Source organism: Dermacentor andersoni, chromosome 2, assembly GCF_023375885.2.
Source record: "Dermacentor andersoni chromosome 2, qqDerAnde1_hic_scaffold, whole genome shotgun sequence".
Lineage (NCBI taxonomy): Eukaryota > Metazoa > Arthropoda > Arachnida > Ixodida > Ixodidae > Dermacentor > Dermacentor andersoni.
The window spans coordinates 78457568-78485354 of NC_092815.1; the positions used below are offsets into that span (position 1 = coordinate 78457568).

At 47.5% G+C, this 27787-nt stretch overlaps 1 protein-coding gene across 1 annotated transcript; it reads right to left on the minus strand.

Moving 5' to 3' along the window:
* Positions 1–201: 201 nt before the first annotated feature.
* LOC126542070 (steroid 17-alpha-hydroxylase/17,20 lyase-like) lies at positions 202–27787 on the minus strand. The gene is made up of 10 exons (XM_050189066.3): positions 27680–27787; positions 16156–16334; positions 14060–14239; positions 11738–11831; positions 10908–11063; positions 8810–9018; positions 6094–6219; positions 4779–4883; positions 3861–3992; positions 202–928 (listed from the first exon to the last, which is right to left on the minus strand). Exons 2-10 carry the CDS (start codon positions 16316–16318, stop codon positions 576–578), a joined length of 1518 nt encoding a protein of 505 aa, XP_050045023.1. The 5' UTR covers positions 16319–16334; positions 27680–27787; the 3' UTR covers positions 202–575.

Sequence of the window (27787 nt, forward strand, 5' to 3'; positions counted from 1 at the left end):
AACTACTTAATACACTACACTGCAGACCTGTCCCGATGACCTCGCGGACGTGCGAGATCATCGTGGACATGCGATGACATGCGAAGGTGGGTGCACGCGGTGTACTGTTGGTGCCTTCACTAAAAATATACGGACGGCACAGTGGCACCTAGCATGGCGAAAGCTGGCACGTTATGTAGTGCGTACTACACACACAACGTATACGCAAGAAAAGTGGGCTTTTATTGGAACCAGCCAATGTCGGACCGTTATGCAAACCCTTAATATCCGGCATATGACGGCACGTCTGTCCATGGCGGTAGCCTGTTCCCGCAGCTGCTCAGTAATAATATAAAAAGTCGCGCGATTGCGTGGTGAATCGCATAGTCTAAATACAAGTTTCGTATTGTATTTGAGGACTCGTTTAATTTTCTTTTGAGGCACAATAAGGTGTTCGTGAGAAGCATAGCGCAGTAATACGGAAAGCGAGAGACCACAGCTTTGCAGGTGCTGCTCACACAGCGTCGTCAACTTCCAGAAACATGAAATCGCAGTGGTGTATTACTGTTTTCCGAGAGCGCGGACCGAGCAACAGTCTAGTTTCTCTTGGTCAGCACGATGTTCTGCTTTTCGGGCAGCAGGAAGATGCTGGAGCCATTGCCGTCGAGGTTCACATCCGAAGGCCTTCCTGGGGCGCTGCAGCTGAGTTTCTGCATGAGTCGCACGAGGATGTAGAACATGTCCATGTGTGCCAGCTTCTCTCCTGGACATGTGCGGGGACCCATGCCGAAGGTTATCAGCGGGCCAGCGTCCTGGCGCAGTTTTCCCGTAGCCGAGTCCAAGAAGCGTTCGGGCCTGAATTCTTCCGGCTTTTCCCACATCCTGGGGTCGTGGTTTACGCTGTAGACGTTGTACAAGATCCCGGTACCCTTGGGTATGACGAGCTCTCCTGCGGAACATGGGCGGACGTCCTGATTAAAATTTGGCTCGAGCACGCCCTCGATGCGGATATTTTACAGCTTTAAAATACCCTACAAGCCCGTTTTATACTCTCTACCGCGTTGGATAGCGTCAGCAAAAGGCCTTTCGTAGAAATGCGTCGCATCGTACGTATACGTGTTCTCACGCCAAATCTTCAAGCGTCGCTGTCGACATGCTACTGACATTTTGCTCGCTTATCGTGTCTTCAATAGCGATATTTGAAATACACTTCATGATCTTTTAATTTTAGGGGAGACACACATACTAGCAGACACTGGCGTAAGCTCATTGTGGACAAAAATGTTGCGAATCGCGGGTTACGCGAAAACAGAGCAGGTCGCTTGTTTCTCTTTAGAAGCCTCAATTGAAGTACTCTAAAGAGGTACGGACAGAAATTTTGTATCCCGCTTTTCTTCCTTTATCAGATAGCTCCCAATGTGGCTTCGACCACTGCATCGACCGACGAACCCGTGCATTTTGGCGTGCTTTTTGAATTGGTCCCAACATAAAGTGTTGTACTTACCGAGTTGTTGGAACTGCCGAAGGACGCAACTGTCACGCCCTTAGCAGACGCTAACAAGTGACGTGACTGTTTGCGCATGACATTCGGGCGAGTGGTGTCAGGTGGCGTCACCTCGTGGCGCAGAACCGAACCAGACAAACACAGACCTAATATTGCATCAACCTAGTGTATTATATTTCGCTGCCGGTGTAAATTTTCAGCAGATGCGAATTGTGACACAATTACGCTTCTGCGAAAACTGAGACTAGCAGAAAAGAAGAATACGCTTGGTTTTTGCAATATTAACCCTTTGCTTGTCTGGCTAAGTTCTGCGCCACCAGGTGTCTGCACCGCTCCAGCCGCTAACGTTTACGCCTCCGCCCATCCGGTAAAACTCTCAGTCTGCCTGCGTTTACCGGACTAAATAAAACTCTCTAATATCGACGTACCTCGGGAACTACGTTTTTAGCACGGAAGCACAGATAGCAGGCGTAGTGCGCTTTTATGGAAGACATTGATTCCTTGCCGGGCTGTTGAACACTGTTTCTTTCTCACTTACGCCGGCCACATTCAATATAACTGAGTACGTTTAGGATTGCATTTATTTCGAATATTAAATAAAAAAAAAATGGAGGCTTAAGCTTCGCCTTTAAGAGTGAAGTGCGATAGCATTGAAAGATTCTTGACTGCTTCTAACGCTTCCCGGCAACTGTAGCGTATGTAACCGTAATGTTTACCGGGAAACGCTCGCGGCGAATTCTATATGCACTAAGGCGGGCTTTCTGGTAGAAAAGCGGCCTGTTACGTGGATCGCGATGCGGCGGAGGCGAGCGCCATTTGGAAGTCTTTCAAGTAAAGCCCCTTAAAGGGGCTTTACTTTCAAGGAAACGAGCGTGCCGCTCCGTGGCCTTCGAGATATTCACACGACGGTGCGTGCAAATGGCGCACGGCGTGGCCGGTCTATGATTGCAGAAACGTTGGAAAAGGGGTTTGTTTGAGTTTTCGCGTAACAGAATTGTGTTTTCTCGTATATTCAAATTACAATTCGACGCTATCATGTCTGTAGGTTGTGTGTAAGTCGTACTTTACAATTTTTCTACGTATTTTAGCTTGATAAATTCAGTTAGTTCAGCAACTTCCTTGCGCCACATGGAGGGCCGGGGTATGGGTGGTTCGAAAATCCTTCTACCGAGACGACGTCCATGCTGGACGCCGACGCCGGTTTTTCTGCGACACAGGGCCCTTAACGCTTTCGCGTTAAAATAAATTGGTTTCGTATTTTGACACGTTAATTAAGCACCTTCAGACTGTCAAAAATGTGATGCAGGAGGAATTAAGTTCTAATATTGATTCGTTAAAAGATAATAGGCAATTTTGGAACTGCAGATAATTTCTGTAACTCACAAAAACTTTTACCCGGCTTTTTTCACAACCATTGTGAAAAAATGCGGCACATTACTGGAATTTCACAACAATGTCCCAGTGGGCCTTTGGTACGAATAACAGCGCGTCATTTTCGATAACGTATCTTATTCGTGAGATATGATTTTTTTTTCGTCTTTATCCTATTCAGTTACGGCGGGGCGCACGGCCGCCGCCGGAAGATGGCGCGACGTGTACATGTACCGAAATCCGGGCCAATTTTGCAATTTCTTGTTAGGCGAACATTGATAACTTAGATATGAGCAAACGCTATGGAATGAATATTCGCATGCTTCGTGCTTTACATTAGTTAGGCTGTTCCATAAACTAAGATCACTCAAAACTTTTAGTGTTACGATGCTTCATTTTGTCTCAAATGGCAGATTTACGAAAAAAAGAAGAAAAAGAATGTTTACCTATAACGAGCTTTGCCCTAATCTTATCGAAACATCTTAGTTCGTTGCACAGCTTAGTTTGCCTGCATTAGTCGAACAGTACATCAGTGCCTAATCGTATTACATTTTCGTGCAGTTTCGAGTTATCGCTGTGTGCGTGTGTGTGTGTGAAAACTTTTATTGTGATGAGGTCCGGAGGCTCGACTTCTCAAGCCAAGGCGGGCCGCTCCCACGTTGGCACTGTCAGGCCAAGCCTTTCAGCGACATCATGGGCCCTCTGGACTGCCCTTAGTTGGTCCTGAAACAATGGGCTTTGAATCCTTTTCTCCCACTGTGTCCATTCTTCAACGAGGTTGGGGTGACAGGCATGCATTTGCTATTTTCTTTTCATTCATAAGCAAAATACCATTTTTAAATTTAGCGTTGTTTAACCTTCAAAGACGCCCTTTACACGACAAGCATCAAACAATAATTGTAAGAGAAAAAGAAAACAATTCTGAAACGTGTACATACCGTAACCTTATTGCGGCCATAATGCCTCCTATCTTTAATGCTTGACATATTACTCAGCAAGTGCTCACCAACTTTGGTCTCCGTGGACGACTTGTGGGGTAGACCAAGCGGAGCTATGGGTCGGAAGCGAAGCACCTCTAGCAGGCAGGCCACGGTATAGGGAAGCCTCGCTCTATCCTTGTACACGGGTGGCGTGCTCCCTGAAAAAAAAAGAAATTCGGGCAGAACTCAGTTGCGGTGGCTATCCAAGTATGCGAACGGCCGGAGCGCGTCATGTACGGGGCGTGTGCTGCAGCCGAGTTCCTCTCTGGACACGCTACGCCTTCTGACGGCGCCACCGTGAAGTCCACGCATATCGAGTGGTACACGCACAGTGGTGCACCCAAGTTGGTGTCAGAGATGGTTATGCGTGCACGTGCCCAGCTGCACATGCCGACCCCAGGACCGCACACCCAAGCTGGCGTCAAAGACTTTCATTGAAGAGGGGCACATACCCAGTGGCACGTGAACCCACGTGAACGGCACACACTGAAGACTGCGCCCGGAATCGACACATTTTTTTTAGGCTGCACTGTTTTCGGAATCGGCCCACGATATTGCCGGGATAGCAAGATAGCCGGAAAGAAAACTGGTCTGACAATGGCAAGAACGCCTTAAAAAGCAGTGAGGGATCGGGTGCGGACACCAGTTTTCGAAGTTTTAGAAACTCTAGCGTACGCTTCTATAGCACGTAAAAGCGGCACACTGAACAACTGTGAAGGCCGTAAGGCACTCATTTTAATTTGATACAGAATTTGGACATGAAATGCCAGACCTGGTGCTATTGAGAATATCATGTCTTAATGACATAGCTGTACCGTGACGTATGCTATCGCTGTGCTTGTCCACGTCGTTGCAACAATGTTACTGCATGTAACGTCCTGACCGAAGCATTCTTAAGCTGAGTGTTTTTTAGAAGTCTGACAAAAAAGAAAAACACTACTTACCGATCGTGTCCTCGATTTCTTTTTGAATTTTCTCTTGTATTCTCGGTTCCTTGGCCAGCATCAGAAACAGCCATTGTAGTTCTCCTGCCGAAGTGTCAGTCGCTGCTGCGAAACGAAGAGATACACTTTGAAAAAGGATGAACGAAGGAAAACTTGAAAACCTAGAGCGCAAGACGGCGACTGGAAATGCTTGCGTTAGCAAGTTGAGTTCTCCCTTTAGCACTGCTGCTGACGTAGATGTTTTGTTCATCATCGCCGCTTGATGTGCACTTGCACGAATTCGCGCCAGCAACGAGAAGACGCCATGCTCTTTGGTGAAGCCTTTGTTTGCTGCAGCGCTAAAATGCGACGCGGTATTGTGACCCTGTTTAGTACGAACTTCGCGAATGACGACTGTTGCCTCCGAGATTCAGGTGCGCACTTTCGCGTCTTTTTTTCATATTTGTTGCATTATTAGACGTATGCCACATAAGGGGTCTCGGACAAGACGACACGAACGTGTGAATACACTGAGTATCGCAAGTAAAATTTTGCATGATTAGACGTTTCGAAAGCGTACTTGACGCACAGGAGACTTCATACAAAAAGTTCCTGAACCAGTGCAAAGATTAACTTGCTATCGGCGTGTAGTGCACCCTGGGTAGCTATGATACCTAGCGTGTTTTTTTTTTATTGCACATCGCGGTAGCATACGCGCCAGGCTGCATGCTGTCGTGGGCATTAAGCGAAAGCGTTTGACATTCGATACGAACAAGCCAGCAGTAAACTGCAAAGAAAAAAAGAAAAGCTACAGGGCTGATTCCACAAAATTTCTTGTTCACAAGCTGATCTAAAGAGCGCTATGGTGTCATTGTTTCTTTTAAAACCGCAATCGGAAGTCGACATAATGCCACGTACAGACGAAATCATAAGGTGAAGAATGAAATAAGATGTTTTCTTTCATTGCGTGTTATTAGCAAGAGTTTCTTATTCTGTATAGTTGAAAACTTTTATCTGTGAGTTATAACTTCGCTACCGATCCCGCCCCCCCCCCCCCCCCCCCACCCCCGCCACATCCAATCTGATACGCTCAAGACGACCAAAACGAGCATCAGTCTCCTAAGCCGTGGCCATGCTCGACCGGATTATACTCGCAAACGCTTATTAGTAATCGCTTTTTTTTTTTGGTCGACCTACTTTGCACACTAACGAGAGAACGCACACCCTTCATTTCGACGTAATTGAGACAAATATGCGCGATTGCTCGGCACACCGCTGCCGTTGACCTGACAAGGAATAAAAATGAGGACACTTTGAAGAGCTGGAGCATACGTACCACCGAAGATGTTCAGAACAACCTGCACCATGTTTCCTTTGGTCAGGTATTCGGCGTCTCCCTTCTCCTCCCGGATGGCTTCCTCCCGAGCCGCGAGCATGGCGTGCGTGAAGTTTTCAGTCTTGCCTGCATTGCAGACGAAAACACTAATGTCGACGTTGCTGATGGCGGTGACCATCGCGGTAGAACGCAGCGTCAGCAACTCCGCGTTTGGAAGTGGCAGATTCGTAAGTTACCTCGGCCCGACCCGTCACTCCTAAGAAAGAAAGATGGACACACAGCCAACAAACAAAGACAGCAAGAACAACATAGGGGGACATTACTTGTATTCTTTAAACAAAACGTCGTTTTATGCATTGAAGCACAAAAGTAACTGAAAAGCCAATGCGTTTCTCCGCAAAGTTCGGGAATTAATATCTCGAAACTGGTGTCATCCTGAGGATTCGTTCCAAGTGGATCCGCCTTGCGAACTCCACGGCTAGGATTTGTAAACGCAATGTAGGGAATATAGTAATTAGTTAGAAACTTAATTACTGAATTGGTCGATTATGCATTTAAAACTTTTGTATATATATATATATATATATATATGTATATATATATACAGTGAACTCTCACTTTAGTGAACTTCAAGGGACCCAAGAAAAAATTCATTTAACTGAAAGTTCAGTAAACTGAATATTCACTAGAATATGGAACGGCATAGGACACAGCAAACATCAAGTCAAAAGTGAGAAAAGCAGTTTATGGAGGTATGCACATAAATATATGCGAAGTGCATAACATTTACGTTGCTGTCTATCTCATTTTGAAAAAAAAAAAAAATCTTATTTATCTGTAATTTTCATTTGCGCTGGTGCTCTCAAAGCGCAAAAAGTAACAGAGCTGTCCAGAAAGTCTGTTTTGTTCACTTCCTCTGGCGCAGCTTGTTGCTGAGACACGAAGCCTCGCAACTTTCCAAGGCATCCTACAGTCTCGGCTGGAATTGCAGGGTTTGAATCTGCCTCTGCCATTGCATCTTCCTCGTCGCACTCTTCTTCTTAGGGACGAACGCTGGAAAGAATTTCCAGATCTGATAGTTCAGCACAGGTAACCAGCTCACTCACTGTCGCACTACACATAGCCGCCGCGGGAGGTGCGATCTGGGGGCGACGGGCATCGGCTACGCCAGCGTTGCAGAGCGCAATACTTCGTTGAACTGAAATATCTGATAATCAGAAATTCGTTTAACTGAGAGATTTTTGCATTGAATGCATAGAAAAGCTGCCGCGGACTTTCTAAAAGTTCGTTATTCTGAAATATTCGTTAAGCCGAAACCGACGTTCGTACAAGTGAGAGTTTACTGTATATAGCGTTTCCTATGCTAACGTTATTAGCAAGGCTGACAAAAGAAAAACATATGAAAGACGGCGTCAGATACGATAACAAGACATATGGTGTTCGGTCGTCAGACCTCTGACGACCGAGCACCGCATATTAGATAGATAGATGTCGGTCTCTTTCACGACTTTCCGAAGGAGTTGCATGTATAGCGCTTCTTCACACTCTACTGTATGCGTTTAACGCTATGTATAGGGATGGGGATATAGTACTGGCAGCATCTTGTGCACGAGTAACGGCTTGTTCCATATTTAACTCCGTCTGCGAGAGGTCTCGTGCTGCCTAAGAAGCTTGAGCCCAAATTCATTCTTCTGAAGGGAAGAGCTATACAGAGGAGATTCCAACGCTCTCAGGACGCGGTGTACGTCGACGCGGCAGAGTACACGACTAATCAGAATATGACTATAGTTTCAGTGAACTCGGAGGGTGATCTTAAGGTCAGCGGATCTATTAAAGCCATGGAAGTTTGCCAGGATTCGTTGTGAGTCCAGCGAAATGCGCCCCTTTGCGTAATTCAGAATTGTGGTTTTAGAATCGCTGACTATTATCGTGGCCAGTGTGGAAGCCATAGCGAGAACAATGGCCGATTCCTCAGCCACCTTGGCTGTGCTGCAGCCAATTTGTTCTCGTGCTTCTTTGTCATCCTCCAAGTTTCTGCCCCATGCATTAGCAACGGTAGAATGCAGTGGTTGTGCATCTTTCATTTCAATTATAGTGGTAGGCTCCCAGTCAGGATCTGGCAGTGTCTGCTGTATGCACTCTAACTCATTTTTATTCTTCTGTAAGTTTCCTTCTCGTGCTCAGGATACCCTGTGAGTAATTGACGTAGATAAACGTACTGCTTCACAGACTCTAGAGGCTGATTGGCGATCCTGAACTCTTGTTCCCTTGCCAGGCTATTGAACATAATCGTTGTCTTCTGCATATTAATATTTAACTCCGCTTTTACAGTTTCTCTGTTAAGGAGCTCAATCATTTGTTGTAATTCGTCCCCAGTGTAGCTAAACAGGACAATGTCATCTGAAAACCGAAGGTTGCTGAGACATTTGCCATTGATCCTCACTCCTAAGCCTTCCCAATTTAATAGCTTGAATACTTCTTCCAATTGAGCATGCAGTGAATAGCACTGAAGAGATTGTGTCTCCTTGCCTGATCCCTTTCTTGATCGGCAACTGACGACTCTGTGCCCTCAAATTCCCACCGTACTCTGTATTCCACCGTAAGAATGTATATACTTGAGCAAGTGTGAACGACATAGATTGTTAAGCCGAACCATAGCCTCACGGTTGTACCGAGGCCTAACAACTGTTGTCAAGAGGTGAGCAAGTATATGCACCTGGGACGTAGCTGGCTTCAGCCTTGGTGAAAAGCCTGCAGACGATCTCCCTGAACTCGCGGAAGAGGTCCTCAATCTTCTTCTCCCGTCCACGGTAAAGGAATGCCAGCCAGGGCGCGATGTCGCTCGGCAGCCCGTTAGGCGCGACATCGACGAACTGGGAATCGATAGCTTCCAGACGCCGGATCTCCTTGTCCTCTTCGTCCAGCCTGAACAAAAAGCTCGTCTATGATGACTGTGCGGCCTGTCATACGGTGCCAGGCGCCCGTCATATGCAATATGCATCGTAACGGTATTGCTATCAAATCATCGTTTGAAAACATTTTGGTATCTGTGCTGATTTCACTATAAGTTTGTACTTATGTGCTTCCTATCTTTTCTGTGAATTAGGACGCTCGCAGAAAAGAAAGAAGCATTGGAAAATGGTGCTGCTCTTCGAAAGGGTTGGGCGGGGGGGGGGGGGGGGGGGGGGGGCGCATGTGGGATTTTAACTGGCGGGCGCGACTTGGGCTGGTATATTGGAACAAGTTCGCTTGTTGCTGAGATTTAGAGGATTAACTTGTCTACTTAGTTTAGGACACACGTTTAAATTATACATATGAAATAGGTACTCCGTCTGTTTTTATTTTAACAAAATGCATGTGATACGTGCCATGGCATATGCTTGACGTAAGCGGGTAATGCACTAATCTCGGCGTGCCGAACAGTGTTCCAGCGCGTAATAGATAAGAAAAGTCTTTTAGTTGGCAGGCTAAACGAACATGGTGTAACCATCGCGTTGATTCAATCGAGGAAGGGGATCGTGCAGGCTTTGTTATTTCAGGATTCGTGGCAAATAAAGTCTATATAAAAATTTTAACAGTCGAATCTCGTCACGCAAAAGTCTGACTAGAAAAAGTCTTACAAAATGCGCTGACTCTGGATGATAGTTGTATGCAACCCCAAACTTAAGCGTGACTCAGTGATTAAACCGTAAACTATAGCTATCCTTCATTTTAGTTCGTTCAAGTAAGAATACACAATCAGTCTTTGTACATACCGAACAAGATGAAACATGCAAGGATGGGGAAGACAGATGACTTGCATGACATGGTTACAATAATTAGTCGAGCAATGTGCGTCCAGCTGTCAATAGGGCGTCGTGAGTTGCTTCGAAGCACCTCATTTATCGAAGCTTCGACAGCTTTAGGGTAAAAAAATTGTTGGTCAAAGGTTCGTCCGTAGCGTGAATTTGCTAGAGACAGTGTGTTCACACCGAGATATTTGAAGAAAATGGCGGAGCAGGAATCGTGCATGAGCTGTCTGTGAACCCCTTGCGGCTAGCAAGAAGTCTGCGGGCTGTTCCGTGCTTTTTGTATAGCCCCACGCTGTTCAGCGGCTAAGTAGTCCCAAGAAGAGTATAGATGATTCTTAGGAAAAGCATTTAAGCACCTGTATCAATTAATGCACTGATGGTAAAGTCATCACGTTAGAGTGTCTTAGCATATAGGCGTTACCATCCTACCGTTACCATTACTGTTATGATCTTTGGAGCCTGGCCTCACAGCTCATCAGCCCAGACAGCCAATCGAGCTGTTCTACCGTACTTAAAGGCGACAGAATTGAGTGCGCGACTTAAGATACGCTGCACATGGCTTACTGCACGTGAAAGTGTAATAAAGGCTCGTGTCTTTTCTCTCTCTCTCTCTCTCTTTCACTCCCACATCCCGCGAATACACGCAAAGTGCCTCGAGCGGCCAGCCGCGCGGCAATTATTCGTGCATTCGCTGACTTCTTTTATGCTTGGAAAAACACATTTATGTAGCCCGTATTGAGCAAGAGAAAAAAAAAACAGTATAGGAAGTTTTTCATGTTGCTCTAGAGTTTTCTCATTGACACTTTTCATCCAAATATAATATTTGAGAAATTGAGTAATTAATTAAGCCTAATTATGTAATCAGTCGAAATGCAAAAAAAAAATCTAAGTATCTCCAAGCGACGGCAAACTACATTACCTTGGTTCTGTCCAGCTACGTGGCATTTGCATACTTTTTAAAGTTTGGCTCAAGTTACGTGGGACGCACTATACTAATACATATACTCTCAGGCTGTCGCTCACTTTGTGCCGTAGACGGATACTCCAATCACGTTGTAGAGCAGGTAGAAAAATGGCTCTCTTGAGTCGATGATCTGAGGTCCGTCTGGCAAGGAATCCACGTAGGCGTCAACTACATCCGCGCACAGTTTCTCCAGGGAGTCGCTCACCGCGTATTTCCTGCGACAGTCGGAAAGGCAGGTTACGAGCGAACGCGTTCGCTCATTCATGACAGCGAAATCTTGTGACTGCAGAAGCTGTGCTGGGCACGCTTCGCGCGTATTCAATTTATCGAGCTAAAATATCATGTCAGTAACTATTTATTGTGTACATATACATTTCCGCCGTAAATGAAGTGAGTCAACTTGTATTAAAGAAACAGAAGAGTAAACATGGCATAAGTTTTGGGTCGGTGTACAATTGGGACAAATATTCAAGAACGATAAGGCGGTAAGGACACGCTCACACAGACGTTTATTTGCTCTTGTGTCAGTAAGGTCTGGCCTGACTATCAAAACGAATGGTGAATAACTAGTTATCTTATGAACCACATGTGGGGGTAATCGCGTTTTACCTAGTAACATATACGCCGTACAATCCAGTTCAATCAAAAATCCTCTCATCGCAAAAGAAAAGAAAAATGTAAGGAACAGCTGTTCTTCGCTAGAAGGACTAAATTTGCGTGCCTTATACTAAGTATATAGGACAGTAGAACTAAGCGTTTACTGGGCAGAAAATTGCCGCTATTTGTCAAGCAATGACAGCCTATGTAGACGTCGTATGCATTTCTCAGCTGCCTTTTTCCGGGCTCATCGAAATAAAGAACATTGCCCGTCTGCTCAGGGTACTCTCACCTCACAGCCAGCAGAGCGACCTTTCGGAGGGCCTTCCATCGTGGGTTGTAGTCTTCGAACAGGATGTCGTGGTTTCCCTGAGTTTGCAATTCGCCTGTTGCGCACCAATGCGAAAATGTCCTCGTAAGAAAGCAGGCGTGTATACAATTAAAAAAAATGTGTGGAGGTTATTTGAATTCGGATGTATTGAACACGCAGTTTCATGCGACTATCTTAATTGTGTTTTATTCCCGCTACACAGCATTATCTTGAAGCGCCATGGCGTTCTCTGGATAAACACGAGGTGGCAGTAGTGATTCCAGCATGCCGCGGCGACCACGTTTCAATAGGGAACAAACGTTAAAAAGAAACACTATTGTTGACGTACTTATATTTAGGTGCATGCTATAGAACCCCAAGTGGTTACAATTAATTCGGAGCCTGCAAATACGGCCTCCCTCATAACCCGCTGTCTAGTACGTTTCGGGACGTTCAACCCCAGAATTTAATTGTTACACTCATGTGAATAACGAAAAAAAAGGAGAAGCTACGCATTAAAGAATCGAGCTATGAACCTCTTGTGTACAAACGTGTGCCCATGCATGCAATAAAGGGGCTCTGCACCACTTTTTTTATCCAGTGGAGAAATGCATTTGAAGTACAAATAGGCTATTTTACAGATACTTTGCCGCAAAAAAGCGCTTCAATGCGCTCAGAAGAAGCGGCGTTATCGGTAATCAAACGCCCCCTTTGCGCTGCTTTCGGCCCTTTCTTCAAAGCCTTGCACTGCGAAGGCAGAGTGGGACGTGCCCCCAACGCTCCGCATACTGAGCGTCACCGTTGCGCAAAATTCAAATTGTTTTTTGATGTCCCGGAAGACACCACTATTTCCGATTGTGGCGCCTACGACGCGCCAAACTTTAGCCAAACGTTAGTCAAACGTAAGCCAAACGTAAGCCAAACGTTAGCCAAACGTAAGCCAAACGTAAACCAAACGTTAGCAAACCGTAAGCCAAACGTAAACCAAACGTTAGCCAAACGTAAGCCAAACGTAAACCAAACGTTAGCCAAACGTAAGCTAAACGTAAACCAAACGTTAGCAAACCGTAAGCCAAACGTAAACCAAACGTTAGCCAAACGTAAGCCAAACGTAAGCCAAACGTAAACCAAACGTTAGCCAAACGTAAGCCAAACGTTAGCCAAACGTAAGCCAAACGTAAACCAAACGTAAACCAAACGTTAGCCAAACGTAAGCCAGACGCGCGTGTCCTCAGCGAGCTGCAGTGCGCTCAGCCAGCGGACTCGTCGCGGCACTCCGCGGCGGCCGCGTTATTCACCTTTGCTTTTTGCACGACGGGGCTCGAGCGCGTACTCGCGCTCATATGCTCCAGTCTGACCGTTCTACGTGGTGCGGACCGGCTCTGTCCTGCACCGGCTTGACGGACGGATAGTAGCCACATCCAACTTGCGCATTTTGAAGCGCTATCAATGGTTCAGCACGAAACGAAGTTTGCCAAGTCGTCTAACCAGGAGCGGCCAGGAAAGTGCGAGCGCACGCTGGCAAGCGTGCGTGTTGTCTGACCTTAAGTTTCGCGTGGTTCTAGGCTGGTGGAGTGTTCAAAAATTAGATGAAATTAACGAGACCAGGCGGCCACGACACCGCGATAAGCAGGGTGGCCCAAGTTTAACTCCTACGCGCGCTTCTGCTCCCGTGGCCGAGCGGGAGCAGAAGATATTCGGCTTCTTCCGGAAGTAAGTAATCATGATTGAAATTCTAAAGCAGATTTTCGCTTACTTTAGCCTTTTTATTAAGCTGTGTCAATAAATATGCACAGTAACGGTAGGAAGAAGCGCACCGATCCAAACACCCTTCTTGATTGATGTCAGCTATTGACCAATAGCAGCCGCGTTTGGAAAATTGCTATATTACGAAATAAAGCGCCCAGAAGAGAGCGAGGAGAAAGCCTCTGTTGAAAAGAGAGCGTCTGAGAGAAAGGTGACTTCGCGCTCCGCTTGCGAGCTCCACTCGCCGCGCACGAGTGCAAAACTAGGATGAGATAATGTTCATCACAGCATGCGCATGTGCCATCCGCGGACTATATGTCTTTCCACCAAGCCTGAGGCGTGGTTCAGAACCCCTTTGGGCGTGTTTAGGGCGAATCACGTAGGGTGAACTGTGGAAAAAGATGTCACTATACGTTGAAAGCACACAAGTCGTATTAGGGATATCATCTCGAGCTCAACATGCCAATGTGGTCAGCATGCCGCGGCACATAAATGGCCGCAAGCGCTGTTGCGCGTGTCCATGCACAAAAATGTCTCTTGGCAAAAACACGTGCTCACCCATTTTGGTCTCGAGGCGTCCGGCGAACTCGTGTCTGCGCTCGAGGAACGCTTCCCGAATGGCGGCTTGGCCGTTCAGGATCACCATGGGCTTGTGGGCCATCCACAGCGTGAACACGTCGCCGTATGTTTTGGTCAGTTCGGTCGCCTTGAAGTGCAGGTCCTTAACGTTGCGAAGCGCTGCGGGACGCAGAGACGGCGTTTTACGGGCGCCAAGCGTGCGCTAACTACATTTCCGACGCGTTGTCTCCTAATATCAAGGCCTAATATCGCGCCTTAATAATCATGACTGAATGGCGTCCTGTATGCGATCGTGTAACTTTAAGCGGTGCCCCCGTATTTCAGCTACGTTGTGAAGTTTTTAAGATTTAACAAATCTGGCATGTTGATCATATTTGAGCATATTGTTACGAAGGAAGACGCAGAGGAAAAGCTATATACAAGTATATTTACAAGGAAATACGCCGCACTCATAACCTCGAGCGTACCGGAAGCTTGGAAGAACGCTAACATAATCCTAATCCATAAGAAAGGGGACGCCAAAGACTTGAAAAATTATAGACCGATCAGCTTACTGTCCGTTGCCTACAAAGTATTTACTAAGGTAATCGCAAATAGAATCAGGAACACCTTAGACTTCTGTCAACCAAAGGACCAGGCAGGATTCCGTAAAGGCTACTCAACAATAGACCATATTCACACTATCAATCAAGTGATAGAGAAATGTGCAGAATATAACCAACCCTTATATATAGCTTTCATTGATTACGAGAAAGCGTTTGATTCAGTCGAAACCTCAGCAGTCATGGAGGCATTACGGAATCAGGGTGTAGATGAGCCATATGTAAATATACTGGAAGATATCTATAGCGGCTCCACAGCCACCGTAGTCCTCCACAAAGAAAGCAACAAAATCCCTATAAAGAAAGGCGTCAGACAGGGAGATACGATATCTCCAATGCTATTCACAGCATGTTTACAGGAGGTATTCAGAGGCCTGGAGTGGGAAGAATTGGGGATAAAAGTTGATGGAGAATACCTTAGCAACTTGCGATTCGCTGATGATATTGCCTTGCTTAGTAACTCAGGAGACCAATTGCAATGCATGCTCACTGACCTGGAGAGGCAAAGCAGAAGGGTGGGTCTGAAAATTAATCTGCAGAAAACTAAAGTATTGTTTAACAGTCTCGCAAGAGAACAGCAGTTTACGATAGGTAGCGAAGCACTGGAAGTGGTAAGGGAATACATCTACTTAGGGCAGGTAGTGACCACGGATCCGGATCATGAGACTGAAATAACCAGAAGAATAAGAATGGGTTGGGGTGCGTTTGGCAGGCATTCTCAAATCATGAACAGCAGGTTGCCACTATCCCTCAAAAGGAAAGTGTACAACAGCTGTGTGTTACCAGTACTCACATATGGGGCAGAAACCTGGAGGCTTACGAAAAGGGTTCTGCTGAAATTGAGGACGACGCAACGAGCTATGGAAAGAAGAATGATGGGTGTAACGTTAAGGGATAAGAAAAGAGCAGATTGGGTGAGGCAACAAACGCGGGTAAACGACATCTTAGTTGAAATCAAGAAAAAGAAATGGGCATGGGCCGGACATGTAATGAGGAGGGAAGATAACCGATGGTCACTAAGAGTTACGGACTGGATTCCAAGGGTAGGGAAGCGTAGCAGGGGGCGGCAGAAAGTTAGGTGGGCGGATGACATTAAGACGTTTGCAGGGACAACATGGCCACAATTAGTACATGACCGGGGTAGTTGGAGAAGTATGGGAGAGGCCTTTGCCCTGCAGTGGGCGTAACTAGGCTGATGATGATGATGATGACGCCGCACTTGGCCAAGAGGCAACAGCCCGCGCTAGCCTCTAATCGTCGTGGTCGTCTTCACCCCGCTCGCCTCTTTGTCATCACAAATACTGTTCCGTAGCAATGCCTAGAGCACGTGCTTATTTAGTTGACTAAGGGGCAAAATACTTTTCTTTCTCGGCAAATTTGGTGCGCACTGAAGTGTTCTGCGGTCGCAGACTGATGCCACAGCTCGGATAAACTAAGAGAATGCGTCACTTTGAGCGATTGGGGTAGACTTACCCAAGAGATTTCCGACAAGTGGCAGCGGAAAGGGTCCTCTCGGGTATTTGGACACTCGGTGGTAGAAGCGGCCCAGTAGGTAGGACAGCGCAAAGACCAGCACCGTGGTGATCCATCGCCAGTCGCACGCGTTGGAGACGAGTTTCTCCAGGAGAACACTCATGGTTGTGCTTTAGGTGCTGGAGGAAAAAAATAAATAAAAAGGAACATGGGAAGGGCTTGGGGGCGGATGGGGGGGGGTATACAGTGTTATCAGGAAGCGGAGGAGCGGAAGTCCAGTGAATCTTGGAAGGGCTTCATGCTGGGCTAGTTGGGGAATCGTAATTACATGGGCATTCGGAGCGAACAAAGAAACACATAAGCCAAAGGAAAGTATGAAAAAAGATTGGTGGCACATTCGTGCTTCCTGTGCGGGTGCGTGTGACATTTCGTTCGTGATCAGGTGAGCACTAACTATGCATACATAGGCCTCCGTAGACGGCCACAGGGGCCTACCACGATTGTCACGCAGGAAGATTACCGACTACAAGCCTCTTGATCGTATTCACAGTCAAAACCGGCGTCCGACTCCCTAGCTGACAGCTACCAGCGAATACTCCAGGACGATGCGCTAGTGTTACCGACCATGTGGTTTCTACTGCACTAACCCGTCTTCCTATGATTCCATCCCCAATGTGCATCTATCGTGTTCCCTTCGCGCTCCTGTCTACATTCGCTGAGCTACTGGCCAGATATAGACCGTTTCATCGGGCGAGGAGGATAGGGCGCGCGGAGAGCCTTTCCTCCTCTCTGACTTGGGCGATCCGGCGCGGCGCTGCTTGAAAGTATTGCTGTCGCGTGCTGCGGAACGATTTCGAGATGTTCTAGATCTTACTTTGTGAAATTTACGCCATGTTCGTTCATATAAGGTTGTCAGGGAAGCATTTCGGTGCATCGGTAGCTACTGTAGGCAGAAATATGTCTTGGGGGCGCAAAAATGTGACGCGCATAATCAGCCGCGGTGTACGCGCATTATCAGTCGCGGTGCGTGTATGTGTTGTTTACTATATTGCTTATATCAATTTTAATTCAACAAAGAAAACCAGCGTCTCTGTATTACCAGCATTAAATGGTCAATCAGCTCACTGCCTGATCGATTGGCGTAGGGAGTAAAACAAAACATAAGAGCGCATGCTCGTGCACGGCCAACCTAAGGCAACCACTAAACATCTGAGCGGCAGGCGCTATCAAATATTTGTGATACACTGGCATCGTTCTCACGCATTTCAAGTCTAGTATGCCTGAAATTACCATATGTCTACGCTAGCCTTGCTGCATGAGGCCCATGGCGCTGCTCAACACAGCGATCCTTGCGGTTGGTGAGCCAGCACGATACATATGTAAGCTGTGTACTTCGGCATTGCCTTTTTGGCCGGTATACAGCCATAATATATGAGAGGGTTCGCTTAAAAAGAATGCGATGGCTATTTTTGAGCGCAAAATTTCCGTAATACGTGTGAGTGCGTCGTAGAGAACTGAACGAACACAACCGAAAAAAAAATTCGGTTATCATCCTCTTTCTCTAAGAAACCCGCCGCGGTTGCTCAGTGGCTATGGTGTTAGGCTGCTGAGCACGAGGTCGCGGGATCGAATCCCGGCCACGGCGGCCGCATTTCGATGGGGGCGAAATGCGAAAACACCCGTGTACTTAGATTTAGGTGCACGTTAAAGAACCCCAGGTGGTCTAAATTTCCGGAGTCCTCCACTACGGCGTGCCTCATAATCAGAAAGTGGTTTTGGCACGTAAAACCCCATAATTCAATTTTCTTTCTCTAAGAAGCAAGAGAAAACGGGCTAACGCCGCGCAACGTATATAAATATATAACCGCTGATGCTGTATGCTTGGACCATGCGCTATATAGAACAAAGATATCTGTAATCCAGCGCCTACTACTGCTTGGGACGCTCGCGCAGTTCGTAAACGGTCGCTTTGCTGGACAAGCTAAATTCAGACTGTATAAGGTATGCTGCTATTACTAGCCAAAATTATTTTATTCATGGGTGGAAACCTCATCCATCCAACCAAGTAGTCACGCAATGTAACCTGCAGCGAATAGTTTGAATGCTGTCAAAGTATAATAGCACAGCTCCTATCGTAGCAGAACGGTACCCACGCTGTTACGATCGTCGCGTATGTTTCATGGCTCCTAAACCGCAGCTTAGAAATAGAGGATAATACTGTAATAAGGTCACATTACTGATTGGAACATTCGGAAATACACAATTGATCTCCGAGGCTGATTGTAGGCTCAAGTATGCGCGCACACATCGCGCTGCGTGTTCCGTCCACCTCAACGCCAGCAGAAATTCCGGCCATGACGCCTTAAACCACTACAGCAAGTCTCACAGAATCGTTTACCGTGTAGAAGACGCGCGTCATACTAAACAGACCGCACGACCGCGAAAACAAACGCCAGAACCTGCCGCCGAGCGTATACCTGCCATGCAAAAGACCGCTTTCACCCAAGCCAGTATGGCGCTGCTCATAGGCGGCGCCACTGCGTTCACAATATGGCGGCGCCTACAAAAAAACGGTCTATACGACGCGTGTAGTCGCTGTGTAGTGTAGAAGGCAGGGATGTTAACCAGAAATGCGTCTGGTTGGCTACCCTACTCTGGGGGACGGGAAAGAGGGAACGGAATGATAAGATAGAGAGAGAGAGGGATGAAAGGGGGAGGAAAGCCGCGGTGAGCTAGCGCATGCTCGTGGAGGGCCTGAGCGAGTCAAGGATATTCACGTAGGCAAGTCGCCCTCAAAAAAGACAAAAGTGCCTTCATAGCTTTGTGGGCCGACGAGCGATGGGGTCGGTCTTCAAGCAGCACCTGCACAAACAACGGCCGATCGTCCAGTCGTCGCAATACGATAGATAATGTTTGTCTTTCCGACTGAAATCAATGACAATGGCACAATAAATGTTCGATGTTCTCTCCCACGCCGCAGGCGTCGCATGCAGCACTGTCGGTCATTCCAATCAAAATAGTGTACGCCTACGTGAAAGCCACTCCCAACCACAGCCGGCATAGAAGCGATGCCCCACGTCTGTGAAGCCCGGGTGGAGGTCAGAGTTTTAGCGAAGGGTTGAGTTCGTACAACCTGTAGCGCCTTATATATGGTGTGTTCCACTCTGCTAAAGAGAGCTTACGTGCCAGGTGACGAAGCTGCCTTGCAGCGTCTGTCCTGGAAAGAGGTGACTATCGAGCAGCTTTGTCTGCTTGATTATTTCCACTGATCGCGCAATGGAAAATAATTTCGTGGCCTTTCTGCTTGACGTTGTGATGAAGTTTGATGATTTCGTATGTTAGCTGTTCGTGAGCTCCACGTCTGAGAATTGACTGCATGCTGTGTAAAGCCGGTCTCGAGTCAGAAAACACGGCCCATGTACCGGGACTCTCTGTGTCAATGAATTGAAGCGCACTGCGCAGAGCCGTGAGTTCTGCAGCCGTGGACGTCGTGACACGTGAAGTCTTGAATCGCAGTGTTACTCCTCTTGTCGGTATGAACATGGCACCCCGAACAGACAATGAAACCAAGGAAAGCAGAGGGGAAATGAACCGCTCATTTAACTACAATACAGAAACGATAGAGCAAAGGGAAAGGGACGTAAACGAAAAAACAACTTGCCGCAGGCGCGAACCAAGCCCACATCTTTCGCATCACGCGAGCGATGACGGTTTTGTTCCCACATGCGACAAGTAAATTTTTTTTCTCGTCTACGTTCATTTATAAAACAGTCGCATTTGCACTCTCATATATCCATGGTATGCTGAGTGGCCGTGGTCGGCAACGTAAATCCGTCCCTACAGATGGCAGACGCAAATGTCTCGAATAACTAGCGCAAGGTTGGTGTGGTCATGGTCTAATCAAAATATAACGCACAGACCCGTTGACTGCATACAGACGCGTCGGTCAGCTTAAGTGTTCCTCTGGGAGCTTCTCTAGCTCGGTTTTACTGGCGTTATAGCAAGACAGTGAGGTCACTCGGCCGCGTCGTAGTGTTGACGTGCGTCTCAACAAAGCACCCTTCCAGCCTTCACGATCAGCCAAGCGCATCTAGTACCGGAAAGACCTATCGAGCAATGCTTAGAGTCGTCGAATAAGTGGCCCCAATGGCACGCACATGCCCACCAAGATAATAATAATAATAATAATAATAATAATAATAATAATAATAATAATAATAATAATAATAATAATAATAATAATAATAATAATAATAATAATAATAATAATAATAATAATAATAATAATAAATCCTCGTGAGCCTTGCACAAATGTGCTGTCGTCTTTGTCTTTTTGTGGCAATTAATAAGAGACACAGAGAGAGAGAAGAATAAGATGTGAAAGACGAATTTTAGGGGGAATAACCGTACAGTTGGCTACCCTGTACTAGGGGAAGAGGAAAGCGTAGAAGAAATGAAGAAAAGAGAATATGAGACGATTCTGTCCGTACAAACACGTGCAAGGCGCCTGACAACGATAGCAGTCTTTCTTTATTGAGATAGCAATTATAAGGACACTCTAAGGGAATTTGTGTCGCCGTCTTCGGGCTCTGCATACATCTAGGTATTTGTATGCTATATGCTTATCCATGCCGTACAGGCGGTTTATATTGCCGCACTAGTCACTCAATAAAGTTTGTCATGCCAGGTCTTACGTTCTCCACTAAATTATTTCTCAGAATTTTGAGAATGGCAACCCGCAAAGGAAGGAAAGAAGCAGGAATAGACGGAAAGGCAGGGAGGTTAGCCAGTGCACTGTACCGGCTGGCTACCCCGTCCTGAGGAAAGGGGGTAAGGGGAATAAAAGATAACAGTGAAGGGACGTTAGAAAAAAAAAGAAAAAGAAAAGAAGAACAAAAACTAACGGGGTTGGGGGCAAGGGAAGGAAAGGAGAGTATACGGCACTGCTTAAAGTCTGTCCGGAACAAATGTCATGAACCATAACATTCACAGCGCATGCCTTTTATCTTAAATCTTCCCAGACTATTAAATATCAGAAGTGCAAGGCAATGTCAATACTCAAAGCTGAAAGTGGCATAATTTTACTGGCGCGGCTTTTTAAGGGCAGCGTACAGTGGGGTCTGTGCGATGTCATTACAGGCTCTGCACGCCGTCTTAAAGCTTTCAAGGGAGCCAGAAATTATGGCGCACCCGCGCGTATTTCACATCCGCGTCTGTCGGACTCGCGCATATAGTAGGAACACCAACCGAGATGTTCAAGCGCAACGCTAAGCCTTGCCATATCGCAGTCAGTGCTTCGCCCTTTCATACAATATCGATGTTTAAAAAGAAAGAAAGAACGAGAGAGACAATAAGGTTAACACACATTACTGGTTTTAGAGCAACTCGGTTAAACGTCGGCTCCACAGGACCGTGCCCGGTACAAGGAAGGAAGGAAGGAAGGAAAAAGTGGAGAAGGAAGGCAGGGAGGTTAACCAGTTTTGCCTAACCGGTTTGCTACCCTACACATGGGAGGGGGATGGGGGGGATGAAAGATGGGGAGAAGAGATAAAGGGCACATAACACGGCACACACATCGTTGGTTACAGTCTGTCACTCTTGTGTGGTACGTGACATCACTGTCACAGTCGCTTGTCCAAGCCCGTATCCTTCATAAACCGAAGTAGTCCCTTCGTCGCCTTCAGCTGCGATGTCTTCAGTCGGCGATATGTGAAAATGGTTGCAACTGACAATGGTCTACTGTCAAGGTGCGCTAGAACGGACGCCATGGACTGTCTCTGAACATTATATTCAGGACAGTCGCACAGAATCTGTTCCAGCGTCTCCTCGCAAAGACAGGCATTGCAGAGAGCGTTGTCGGCCATTCCAATGCGAAACGAGTAAGATTTCGTGAAGGCCACCCCTAGCCATAAGCGATAAAGCAGGGTGGCCTCACTTCGGCGGAGTCCGGTTGGCATACAGAGATGCATCAAGGAGGGCAGGTCGTGTTGATGATCGCTGCGGTTGGTCTGGCTGCTTGGTGTGCACCATAGAGAGAGCGTGATCTCCTGTGCAAGCACTTGAAGTCTGCTGGCTGCGTCGGAACGTGAAAGTGGTATGGCCTCTTCCTGTGTGTCTTCAAGAGCTGTCCGAGCGGCTTTATCGGCGTCTTCATTTCCGATGACGCCGCAGTGACTTGGCAGCCACTGAAACGTCACGTGATGTCCTTTCTCATGTGATGTATGAAGTAGGCATCTAATATCGAATACGAGCTGTTCAGATGGCCCGCGACGCAGAGCTGATAGTACAGATTGTAGGGCTGCCTTTGAGTCGCTGAAAATTGACCATTGTCGAGGTGGTTCCCGATTGACAAAACAAAGTGCAGCTCGAAGAGCAGCTAGTTCCGCAGATGTAGATGTCGTTGGGTGGTCAGTCCTAAAGCTGATGGTAATACCTCTTTCTGGGACGACTGCAGCACCGGACGAACACTGGATGTTTGTGGAACCGTCAGTATAAATATGTGCACTGTCTGCGTACCTCTCGTGCAGAAGAAGCAGAGACAGTTGTTTCAGCACAGGCGACGACAGCTCAGACTTTTTCCCGATTCCTGGCACGTTGAGATGGACTGTGGGGCTGACAAGGCACCAAGGGGGCATCGACGGTTTAGATGCAGCGGTGAAGCCCGAGGGAAGTTTGTCGTTGTACTTGACAATAGTTTTTGAGAATGATGCTTGGTGCCTGTCTGAAGGTAGTGTTGCAAGGTGGTGATAGGGGGCCCGTGCCAAATGTCTGATATGCGTTCTCAGGGTTTCCACCGTGATGTGAGTCTGCATTGGATGGTCCCGAGCAATCGCAATAGTTGCCTCAGTTGACGTGCATCTCGGCAAACCAAGACAAACTCTGAGTGCTTGAGCTTGCGCTGCTTGCAGAACACGAATATTTGTCTTGCAGGTGTTGTTCAGTACAGGTAGACTGTATCTTAAAAAACCGAGAAAGAGAGCTCTGTAGAGTCTCAGCATTGCGTCTACTGACATCCCCCACGTCTTTCCTGTCAGGTATTTAAACAACTGGGAGGTTGCTGTTAGGCGTCGTTTCATGTAAGCCACGTGCGGGCTCCAACAGAGGTCTCGGTCGATAATTACGCCTAGAAATCTGTAGGTTCTGACATAGGAAATGGTCCGCCCGTTGATTGAGATGACATAAGGCGTCATTGGTTTGCGAGTAAACGCCACTAGGGCGCATTTTTCTGGCGATATGCTGAGACCTTGTTCACACAAGTAGCTCGCTGTCAAAGTAGCCGCTCTCTGAAGCCGTGCACGTATCTGAGGACGTGTGACTGCCGAAGTCCAGAGACAGATGTCGTCTGCGTATACTGAAATTTTGGTGGTAGTTGGCAAGTGTTCAGCAAGCCCAATAAGAGCGAGGTTGAATAGCGTCGGGCTGAGAGCACCGCCTTGAGGAACGCCCTTGCTGGTATAGCGTCGCGTAGTTGGGCCATCGTCAGTTAATACATAGAATGATCTTGCAGATAGGTAACTTGCAATCCATAAAAATACTCGGCCACCTAGGCCAACCGTCACAAGAGCGTCGAGAATAGCCTCATGCAATACGTTATCGTATGCCCCTTTCACATCTAAGAATAAAGCTGCAGATAAACGTTTACGGGACCTTTCGTGCTGGACATATGAAACGAGATCAACTACATTGTCGATGGAAGAGCGGTCACGTCGGAAACCAGCCATGGAACTCGGATAAATCTTGTAGTGTTCAAGGTACCATTCCAGGCGGCCAAGGATCATCCGTTCCATTATCTTTCCTACACAGCTGGCCAACGCTATCGGGCGGTAAGAGCTGAGCTCTAGTGGGGATTTGCCCTGCTTCAATATTGGCACCAGGCGGCTCACTTTCCATTCGTCAGGAACATTTCCCTCCTGCCATGAGGTGTTGTAGAGACTCAATAGTGCTGTCCGTGCGGATTCTCCGAGATAGCACAAGGCTCGGTATGATATACCATCTGGACCCGGAGATGATGAGCGCCTGCAGAGAGCTAGTGCCGCCTCGAGCTCCTCCATTGTAAAAGGAAGGTCCATGCGGCAATCTCGGGAATGGGGGACATCATCTCGGGCTGGAGGATCTGGGCGTGTCGCTTGGTCTGCCATTCGCACACAAAAGTCTTCTGCGACATCGATGTCTTGCCGCCCTTGGAAAAGCGCGAGTGCCTTGAATGGAAAACGCTGTTCCGGAAGGCAACGCAGACCTTGCACCGTTTTCCAAATGTGAGACAGCGGCTTGCGGGGGTCGAGTGTTTGGCAAAACGTTGCCCAACGTTCCGACGCTAATCTATTCATTCGACGCTGAATCTTCTTTTGTATCCTCCTGGCTGCCCTAAGGTCATGGATTGATCTTGTACGCCGATATCGACGTTCCGCCCGGCGACGAAGTGCGCGAAGTCGCTCTAATTCTATGTCGAAGTCGTTTCGCGTGTGAGAGATCGTCAGTATGCGAGTGGCGTTCCGCATCGTATTTTTAATTGTTTGTTCTAACCCAGAGGGCAGGCCCTCGCTGCAGGCATCTTCCATATCAGATTTGAAGTTGGCCCATTGAATCGTCCGAATGGTATTCCGTGGGCCAGATCCAGACATCAAGCCTTTGATGTTCAGATAGGTGGGAATGTGATCACTCCCATGGGTCTCAATATCTGGAAACCACTTCACATATCTGGCGAGAGAGTTGGAGACAAAAGCAAGGTCGAGGCAGCTGCCGTATGTCACGCCTCGAAGAAAGGTGGGGCTACCATCGTTCAAGAGAGTAAGGCCATAGTTGTAGGCGATGCTTGATAATCTTCGTCCTCTTGCATTTGTCTTTGTACTTCCCCATGCTGGATGGTGTGCATTGAAATCTCCTATGATGACCCATGGAGCGGGGCAAACACTCAAGATATCCGCTAATCTTTTAGTGTCGAAATTGTTGGAAGGCGATATATACACGCCTATGAGAGTAAACAAGAGTTTGTTCTTTTTAACTGTGACGCATATATACTGATTGTCGTCGTGGGGCACAATCGGTTGCAAAACATAGGTGAGTTCCCGACGAACAAAAATGATGATTTTGCTGCATGCACTATTTGTTGATGACATGAAACATTCGTACCCTGACAGTCTGATTGGTTTCGACAAGTTGGGCTCACAAATGACGATGAGTGGAAACACATTGGTGTACACATACTGACGGAAATCTGAAATGCGTGATTTTAGCCCTCTGGCGTTCCACTGCATGACGGACGCTGCCTTGACTTCTTTTCGGAAGGATGGGGTATGGGTAGCCATCTTTCTAGTTGAGGGATTCAAGCACTGGGCTTAAGGCGTCCAGCACTTTAAGTGCGCTTCGAGCAGACGGTGTCCCCATCTCAACTAAAATCGTTCGGATGGCCTCCATGAGGGAACGTAGCACCGAGATGACTTGATCTGTTTTAGGTGAATCATCAATGGCCGGAGAAGGCTCCGGTGGCGCCGTGACCTTCTGAGGTTCCTTAGCAAGGGAGCGGCTCGGTAGCGTAGGCCATTCCTCTAAAGAAAGAGTCTTATCTGATGCCCTCGTGGAAGTGGTGGGCCCTATCGCGTCGCGACTAAGTGGTACCGTAGTGGAGCGGGTACTATCGCTTCGCTCATGCGCCTTCTTTGAAGACTTACGACGGTGCCGACGTTGACGCCGACGCCGGACTACTTCGGCTGCCTCCCTGTGGGCCGAATTGTCTCTGGCCATTTGCTTCAGAACCGCGCGCTCCCTCTTGATGCGGGGGCAGTCTTTCGACGAGGCTGCGTGAGGGCCGCTACAGTTGGCGCACTTCAGAACTGTGGCACCGCAGGTCACTTCTGCATGAGGTTCAGCGCAACGGGGACACAGAAGCGAGTTCGGACACACGCCCTTTACGTGTCCTAGCCTGAAGCACTGATGGCATTGAAGCGGCTTCTGGATGAATGGTCGAACTGGATGTCGAAAATGTCCGACTTTAACGTGGGAGGGTATGCAATCCCCCTTGAAGATTACTTTTACGCAGCGCGTATTCCCAAGACGGCGCACTTGCGTAATGATCGTGCCCTCGTTTGCCGGCTTGATGAGGCTAGGTAAATCTTCATTGGGAATGGCAATGTCAATGTCGTAAATTACACCGGCTATCGATGTGTCGTCGATCGGGATGAAGGGGCGCATTTTGATTCCGCCAAGTTCCTTGATTTCTTGAAGTGTTCCAAGCGCACTCGTGTTGTACACGTCTATGGCGAGTATATTCTTGCGTGGGTTTATTCTGATGTCTTTAATTTGATCCGGCACCGCACGTTCCAGAAAAATGGATAGGGCTTGCCTGTTCAGCAACCGTAGGTTGCTTGACGGTTCTTCCGGCATAAAGATGATGACGTGTGGCCAGCGCGCAGGCCTTGACTTCATAGTCGTAGTGCTCGCAGGAGGTGACGGCGCTGTGTTGGCGATCTTTCTCTTCGCCCTCTTACTCCGGACGGGTATGAAGCCGTCGTCGGATGAGTCATCTTCCGACATAGAGTACAGCTCGGTGTCCTCGGTGTCGCTGGGGGAGCCAACTCGCTTCCTTGCGGTGGACAGCCGTGATGACTTCTGGCCAGGAGGGCCTGTGGCATGCTCCGCGTCCATGGTCGCAAGACGGGGAGGTAAGGCACCCCGAAAGGCAAAGAGTTCACCAAAAATGCAGAGAGCACAGAAACAAGCGTTCTGTCAAGAAGACACTTCCCTGCGCCCGGTACAAGAATTGTGTTTTCCGCAAGGGGACAGTGGTCAACCATGTTGAGCGTAGTGCACAGCGCTTTTCTTGGTGCACTGAAACCAGAACAGTCACACAGAAAGCGTGCAATCGGCTCTCTACACCCACAAACTTCACATTCAGGACTTCCGTTCACTCCGACGAGGAAGGAGTAGGCATTTGGGAAGGATACTCCAAGCCATAAAAGACATATGAGTGGTATCCCACGTCGTGGTAAGCGAGGAGGAAAGCAGAGCTTTAGGTGAATATCTAGGGATCGACAATGACGCGGTCGTTCTAGGAACTCGACGATTTCCTGCCTCTACACTGCGCGCTACAAAAGCAATTTTATTCCGGCGTGGTACAGGCCTCAATGAGAGCGCAAGTTACCTCGTGTTCCTCTTCTAGTGCATTTCGTGCGTGCATTTGCATTATGTGCACTTTATCTTTTTTTCTCTCGCTGTTATTCGTTCATCCAACATCATATACTGCGCTTTGAGTTGTAGTAAACTCTATCTCACTCTTTAAACCTCTCTCTGCCTCTCTCTCTCTTTCGAGAGAGAAAAAAGCGAAGCAACGACCTGTTCACACGCCCCGAGTACGAAGTTACAGTCTCAACAAATTATGCACAAAAGAAGTTATTTCAGAAATACTAACAAGACTTAGTATAACACCTTATGGTGTTAGCATTTTCTTGTTGGTGGAGCACCGGGAAAGATAAGCAAAACTGGCTCGCCATAAAAACGTTGATGGAATGAACATGCCCCGCTCACTCACCAGATTCACGGTTGCTGCACTGACCCGGGCGGACGCACTGCCCGCACCTTCCACGAACTCGAAATAAATGAAAAGAAATGCTAACAAAAGGCACGTGCTTCCAGATAC